This window comes from Meriones unguiculatus, chromosome 12, assembly GCF_030254825.1.
Source record: "Meriones unguiculatus strain TT.TT164.6M chromosome 12, Bangor_MerUng_6.1, whole genome shotgun sequence".
NCBI classification, from domain to species: Eukaryota; Metazoa; Chordata; class Mammalia; order Rodentia; family Muridae; genus Meriones; species Meriones unguiculatus.
The window spans coordinates 27,766,758-27,774,572 of record NC_083360.1 but is presented as its reverse complement, the minus strand read 5'-3'; the positions used below and the strand labels follow the sequence as shown (position 1 = coordinate 27,774,572).

Below are 7,815 nucleotides of genomic sequence, written 5' to 3'. Positions count from 1 at the left end.
TGTCTGTATGTAGGCTTTTGTATATAAAGGCATTAAGTGTAGAGATCAGAGAACAACTTCCCGGTTAGTTTCTCTGTCTATCATGTGGGTCCCAAGGACCCAACTCACGTCGACAGGCTTGGTAGCAGGTGAATTTGCCCTCTGAGTAACCTCCCCAGCCTCACCTTATCTTTTGAGACAGTCTCTTCCTGAATCTGAACCCAGAGCTTACTGATTGGTTGGTAAGTTCCATGGACCTATTTGTTTCCACTTCTACAGCAGCAGGGTCACACACAAGTGTCACTATGCCCGGCTTTTGAAAATTAAATTTAACTGTCTGCTACCAACAAAAAGATTGTAACTGAGGTTCCTGAGCCAGACACTCTGGGTCTCCTCCATCAGGAAGATGGTGACCCCAGCATGCTGGAATTCTCTGCAGAATAAGCACTCTTTGCTTTTACATACTACTTGAGTCTGGGTCTTTCCTTCAGCAAATTCCAGACCGTAACACTTAACATCTTAAATCACCAGGGAAGAGAGTCTTAGGATTGTTTAGATCAAGTTGGCCTATGAGGGATTGTCTTGGTTACATTAATTGAGGTGAGAAGATTTGCCACTTGTAGGAAGCTCCATTCCCTAGGGAGGGGATCCTGGACTATTTGAGAACAGAGAAATTGAGCTGGGTATATGCAAGCATGTACTGATTCACTGGTGTCTGCTTTTGACTGTGGATTTGATATGGCTATCTGCTTCACCTGGAACTGTGAACCAAATAAACCCTATCTTCTCTGTCATGGTATTTTATCACAGCAACTGGAAACAAAATTAAGACTATTTGCAAACATAAAATCCAAGAAAAAGACAGACCCTTTCTCACACATGGTAATGCCTAAGGTTCTAGGTGGTGTTTGGCTTCCAGATCAGCGCCCAGAGTGGAGTGGAGATGAATCCCCACACAAGTCAGAGCCTCATGAGCAGGGTGAGGAGAGTTTCACAGTGTAAACAGTATAAGTTTGGAGATAGTTTATAGTACATGGAGTAGGGGGAGGGGTGGAAGATGGAAATTTTTCTGAAAAATCAACCCAGGCCAAGGGAGGAGCCGGTTCTCAGGGGTGTTATAGGTGTCAAACCTAGCAGAGAAGGATAGTGGCCACACATGGGACAACACCATGGTGCTGCTTGAACCAGGAAGATGAGGGTGGCAACTGGGGAGCACAGCCTTGGAAATTACTACCTGGGAGATTAGGAGGTTTTCTGTTAAAGGGAAGACTGTAGGGAGTTCTAGAGTCTGATCAGGGAGAAGGACAAAGGGGTGTTGTCATGTAGAATGAACCCTGTGACATTGTTTAGGATAGAAGTCTCCATGGTAAGTTTTTGGAGTTCAAATATGTGTGTGCATAGAAGCTTATGTATATACCTACAAATGTCCCCTGGTTCTTTCCACTGAGGGGGACTAGGGGCACACCTGCTTCTAAAATCTTGGCCTTTAGATACCACATTCCACTAAAGGGCAAGGAAAGAATGTCAAAGAATGTTGGGCACCGCTCAGGAGCCTATGGATGAGCTTAAGTGGCCTTCTACTTAAGTGGTTAGCTCAGTAACAGTTTTATCATCCAAACAACAATGAAACGGCAATGACAGACTACAGCTCACCAAGTAAAACGAGAGACTGCTAGTTTATACCAACAGCCATATGTGAACCCATGAGTGCCCTGCAGTACTTCATACCCCAGGAGAGAAAAGAGTAATCATGTTGCGAAGCCTCTAATCTGATGGTTGGAGTCTGTTTCTCCTATTTTTGTCTAAGTTACATTGTTACTGTTATTGTGATAAAGTGTTCTGACAGAAGCAACTTAAGGGAGAAAGGCTTTATTTTCTCTCATACTTCAAGAGGGGTAGAGTCCATTATGGAGGAAGGCATGGCAACAGGCAGACATGGTGCTGGAGCAGTAGCTGAGAGACCTTATATTCAGAAGCAGGAGGGGGGGGAGAGAGAGAGAGAGAGAGAGACAGACAGACAGACAGACAGACAGACAGAGACAGAGAGACAGACAGAGACTGGGCTTTTGAAACCTCACCCCACCTCCCAGTGATATACTTCCTCCAACAAAGCCCACCTTCTAATCTTTCCCAAACAGTTCCACCAACTAGGAACCAAGCACTAAAATCTATGAGCCTATTGGGGGTCGGGGCCATTCTCATTCAAACTACCACATCTATCACGGTGCTGTTAAGATGGTGGAAGGTAAAAAAGTCATGACCTCATGGATGTATTGTTGCTGTCTTGGACAGTGGGTCATGTGTTCCTTGGATGTGCCTTTTACTTCACACCCAGGAAGGTGTGAACTCCAAAGAGGTGATTGTAGATTTTACCCTGGAGGCACAGCTTGTGCCCTTAGCCCAGCAAACCCTAAAAAGTAGGGTGGTGAAAAACCACAGAAATCTGGGTTTCTGGTTTACTGAAGCAGGGAGAATCAGATAGAAAGTTCCTGTTGGAGCTGGAGAGGAGTCACAGTGAGATGATAATTGCTAGGGCAACCATGAAGTCATGGGAATCTTATCTCTAGAAGAAAAAAACAAAAAACAAACAAACAAACAAAAAAAAAAAACCACGGAAAGCAGGGCATTCAGTCAGAGTCCATCCTGTCGAGTAAGCAGAAAGATTGACAGAGGGTCTGTGGGTCTGGCTCAGCTGAATGCTGGCCTGACATGCAGGAAGCCTGGGTTCTATTCCCAGTGTCACACAGAGTAGGTGTGGTAGAGCACACCTATTATTCTAGCACTGGAGGTGGAGGCAAGAGGATCAGAAGTTCAAGGCTGTCCTTAGATACATAATGAATCTGAGGCCATCTGGGTATACACATGACCCTGTCTCAAGAAAAAGAGGAGGGAGAGGAGGAGAGTAAGGGAGGATGGCCCCAGGTCTTGATAAGGAGAGGGTAGAAGTTACCAGGCCCAGTCAGAGAAGCAAGAGAAGGATGCTTGCAGAGGTGGCACACTGCAGTTTCTGTGCTATAGAACTCTAGGTCTTAGTTGGAAAGCATAGAAATCCACCACCAGTGGCCCAGTTCCAAAAGACCCTGAGGGCTGGGTTCAGCTACCCAGCTTGAAGCCTCCGGCAGCAGGCTACAAAACCCATATAACCTTAGCATGGCCTGCCTCTCTGCATCAATTTCTGAAATCCACATCCTGTGTCAGGGCAGAGTCTGTGGGACCCAGGTGAGGACTCAGGTCTGAGTAAGTCTTAGGCGGTGAGGGGGGGCTCTGATGCCTGCAGCAGCTCCTGAGGCTTTGCCTTCTTCCAAAATTAACAAGCTGAGAGATTGTCACCCAGAGCATGGCGACTGACTTGTTTTGTTTTGTTTTGTTTTTTGGGGGGGTGTTTTGTTTGTTTTTTTCCAGACAGGGTTTCTCTGTGTAGCCTTGGTTGTCCTGGACTCGCTTTGTAGACCAGGCTGGCCTCAAATTCACAGAAACCCGACTGCCTCCGCCTCCCCAAATGCTGTGCTTACAGGCATGCGCCACCATGTCTGGCTTCTCAACTGCTTTGTTAAGCAGCGTGAAAGAAGAGAAAGTAATCTCTGCTGTGGTGCATCTTGTAGGTCCCAGCGTGTCGTGTCATGTTCACAGCGTGCCATCACCCGCCATCCACCTCGAGACGTGTGCGTGCAACCCACAGTCTATCCCTTTTATGGATAGTTCTGCATTTCCTCCCTAACTCGGGTAGCTCCTATATCATGCCCTCTTGAAATTCAGGATTTCTTCAGAATGCTTAGATAGGTTTCAATGCTGGCTGTCCAGAGGATGGGAGAATCCCTGAACCCTGACAAAGTCACCAGCATCCCCTCTGCGACCTCACCTGGGTCACTGTCTGCTTCCCAATGACACCATCATGACACTCACGAGAGTGGCCCATTGACAGTTCTCACGCCAGCTTGTAATGTGCTGTTTCTCAGTCCACCACTGGGTGTACCTTGCCTCTCTCAAAGACTATTCCTATGAGCAGTATCAGTTACAAACATTTCAAGTGGCCGTGGGAAGCAGCACACAATACCTCACCATCTTAATAACTGCAGAGCTTGAGTTGTGTGCCAGAGCCATGTGTCCAGCAAAATGTGATTATGAGGCAGATGGCTGCAGGTATGTCCTGCTGGGTCCTCCCAGGGAGATGGCTCTTTGTTGGGCTATGACTTCAAGGTTTAAAGGAAATGTCTGGGTTCTTCGAGCCCGTGAGCACTTCATAAGCATTTATTAACCAGAGGAACACCAACTAACTCAGCCCAAGGATGTAACTGCCAGCAAGTGCTTTCTGGAAGCTGGAGATCCACTGCCAGGCCCTCTTGGGGACTTGGTCAAAAATCTTGCTTCCCAGACATCATTCAGCATCTTTCTGAGTCACTTGGCATCCTCCCCCAGGGAGTGACAGTGACAGGCAGGTGAGAGCAGCCACAGACACAAACTCACTGAAGTCCACCTGAGCATCTCTGTGGGTGTATAGTTCCTTACCAAGTTTGTTCAGACCTTCTGTGTCACCTCCAGTCTAGAGGAGGGAGGGGCCCAAGTCAGCAATAAAATGCCTCAGTCAGCTGTAGCCCCAGTGTCAGAGTGGAGGAGAAAAGCACCCTCAAGTGGGACACATGCCAGTCCAGCTGTGAAGCCAGCCACGCCTTGGCCACACAAAGACACACAGGTGTATACAAGCTGTGAGATGCTCTTGGGTGGCATGACAGGACATCAACGAAGCCTTAACTGCTGGTTCGTCTTCCAGTCTCTAACACCTGGCTTTTGTGTTGGTGCTGGGGCTCTCAACTTGGATCCACATGCCTGGACAGTAAGCTCTTTACCCACTCAGGCGTCTCCCCACCCCCCTCTCCTCTGCTTTCAATTGCACTATCTGCTTTACAGGAGCCTGCAGGCCTCACAACTGTAAGGTAAGGGGCTGCCTCACCCGGGGTTCATTAGTAACAAAGACTAACAGACCAGATGGCCCAAGGGTGCTGCACAGAGGCCCTGCTCTTGTTTGCTTCAGCACCTTGCTCGGGTCCCAGGTCTTTTTAGAGAGGACAAACCTGGCGCACTCTCCGAAAGCCTGATCATGTGACAGTTAAGGCTAACACACCGTCCTCCCTGAGAGGTGAACACAGGGCAAGTCTGAGCAACAGCATCTGGGGGCTAGTAACTCAGCTGAGGACTGGACCGTTCATGTTCCTGTGGCTGTTTCAGAAAGTGTGAGTCCAGACCACCCACTAAGCCACGCTGTGTGGGTGAAAGCAGGTGTTAATTATAGCAGGTTGGAATGGCAGAGTAAGGGGAGGCTGCAAATTCAACGGTCAAAGAGAAGTGGGTTACACCCACCCACATAGACACCCTACATGTCAGAACATCTGGGCCAGGGCTGAGGAGAAAGCTCAGTTCATAAAGTGCTTGCCGCAGGATCTGGGCTTGATCCCCAGAACCCACATAAAAAAGCTGAAGATGGTAGGATGTGCTTGTAATCCTAATACGGGGGAGGTGGAGACAGTGGAATCCTTGTGGCCAGCCAGTTTTAGGTCAATGATTGACCTTGTCTCAAAAAAAAAAAAAAAGGAAAGAAAGGAAGGAAGGAAGGAAGGAAGGAAGGAAGGAAGGAAGGAAGGAAGGAAGGAAGGAAGGAAGGAGAAGAGAGTAATCAGGCTAATGAGTGCTGCTCTTAGCCTTGGTCAGAGAAGCTTCTGTCTGTAGTGGCAAAGGTCAATGCAGAGCCACACAGCAGGCCTACAGGCTGATGGTAAGTGATTGTTGAGTGCTCAGCCCTAATGGGACATCTACACCCCCTCAAAAGTTCAGGGACTATCACAGAGGAGGATGTGGGAGGAATGTAGGGGCCAGAGGTTGGGAAGGGTGCTGTTAAAAGCTGACATAGCTGTTACACCTATGAACTTACAGGGGCTTGTATGAAGACATGTGCAAGACAGGGCCCATCAGCATTCCATCACGGGTAGGACAGGGGCCCATGAGGCCTACCCCAATCTGAGGAGCTACTGGCAGTCAGCGGTACTGGGGAGTCGGGGGGGGGGAGGCCATTCCTCCAGCTGTGTAGCCACTGGCAAGTTGCCCATTTCCAGTAAACAACTTCCCACTGACAAGTGTGCAAGCAATCCTACTTAAACTCATGGGGTCACGCATGCAGTACAGAAAAGATGGGGAAGTAGGAATGATTGGAGGAGGACATGAGAAAGGAATAAGGGAGGGTAGTGTGGGCATGAAAATGACAAAATATATGTATGGTATTGTCAAAGAAAATAAATAAATAAACATTAAAACAGAACAAAACAAAAACCTCAAGGTGGGAGCTCCTGAGAAAGTATTCCTTTGACCTCCACATGTCTGTACACTCCTGTACATACACATGCACACATATTCACTATACGTCACACACACTCCCTGAAGATTAATTTCTCAAACTTTGATGATCACCAGAACATCCCATGCCCCTTGAACGAGTCAGCCATGTGGTGGCTGTCCTTAGAAAGCCCCAGGCTTAGCCAGGTGGTGGTGGTGCACGCCTTTAATCCCAGCACTGGGGAGGCAAAGGCAAGCAGATCTCTGAGTTAAAGGCCTGACTCATCTACAGACTGAGTTCCAGGACAGCCAAGGCTATGCAGAGAAAAACCCTGCCTCAAAAAAAAAAAACAAAACAAAACAAAACAACAATAAAAGCCCCAGACTTGGGGAAATCACACTATTATGTTAAGCCCCAAACAATAATAACTTTCATATTAATCAGAATTTTTCTCACAACAATGTTCACTTGGGGGAAAGAAAAGAAAAAGGTCTGTATTCAAGATGGCTCATTTCTTCTCTTCACGTTACTACATTTTTCTGTCATTCACAAACAGATCACTAGTAACACAAAACAGATGGATTTTATTGTAAAAACGTGTCATTGTTGCATTCTTGCATTCCCATGATGTTCCATGGCCCTGGGTGCCTATTCAGTGTCTCTTGAGGCTGAACATTCTTTCATCTCCTGCTGCCAGCATCCCTGAGGACCCCTTAGATGGCAGGAGAGCAGAGTGGTGGGGGGAAAGGGGATGAAAAGAGAAAAAGGGGGATAGGGAAGATCAAACATAGGAAGGGGAGGCTGGGGGGATGGAGACTCTGCTTAGCTCCACCATGAGCCACCCAGAGCAGGAGCAGGCTGGCTTCTGGCCTCTTGGGAGACTCCTGGCTCTGGGGTCCTTCCTAAGCATTGGGCTCAAAGGAGGGTGCTGGCTGGGAGTGGGTGGAACAGCCAAGAACAGATCTTCCCTGTCCTTATTCCAGTTGGTTCCACTAATACCAGGGCACAGGAGAACTGGGGACCACTTTCCAAGGCTGAAACCCTGGAGACAGATAAGTCTGAGGGTCTAGCAGGCAACCTGTCCTGGATCCCACTCTATGCCTTATGCTGGAGTCCCACCCTCTTGTCCCTACAGGGAACGACAGATGACAGATGCTTTAGGACTCTTCTGTATTTCCTAGGCTCCCTCTGAGCATGCCCTCTGGACTCTGGTATTCCAGTGTCCCTTCTGTAGGGGTCATAGGGCCATTCCTTGGCTGGGTTTACACCTTTCAGGCTCTTCTCACTCCTCCTCCTGGCACTATAGGTCACAGCTGATGGGTTTGACGCTGTCCTTCCTACCTACCAGGCTTTCATCTTACGGCCTGCCTGGCCTTACCTTTAGGAGACTTGGGAGCCACTTCTGTCAGCATTTTCAGCTCCCCCTTCCCCAGCCTCCAATCGCTGCCCTCGCTGACTGCATGCCTGCTGAAAACTCTGATGGCTGGACCAATGGCCGTCTCCAGTTCCGACAT

At 48.3% G+C, this 7,815-nt stretch overlaps 1 protein-coding gene across 1 annotated transcript; it reads right to left on the bottom strand.

Annotated features, from left to right (window-relative positions):
* Window positions 1-4,354: 4,354 nt before the first annotated feature.
* S100p (S100 calcium binding protein P) lies at window positions 4,355-7,815 on the bottom strand. Its single transcript, XM_021630427.1, has 2 exons — window positions 7,663-7,815; window positions 4,355-4,519 (listed from the first exon to the last, which is right to left on the bottom strand). The coding sequence occupies exons 1-2, from the start codon at window positions 7,813-7,815 to the stop codon at window positions 4,355-4,357; spliced, it is 318 nt and encodes a 105-aa protein (XP_021486102.1).

Bases quoted from the DNA above. Each gene is read 5' to 3' on its own strand.
- S100p (XM_021630427.1), bottom strand. From the start codon at position 7,815: ATGTCGGAACTGGAGACGGCCATTGGTCCAGCCATCAGAGTTTTCAGC. The intron at 4,520-7,662 runs GTAAGATGAAAG...TCCCTCCTCTAG, and splicing joins AAGGTAAGGCCAGGCAGGCC to ACTGGAGGTGACACAGAAGG.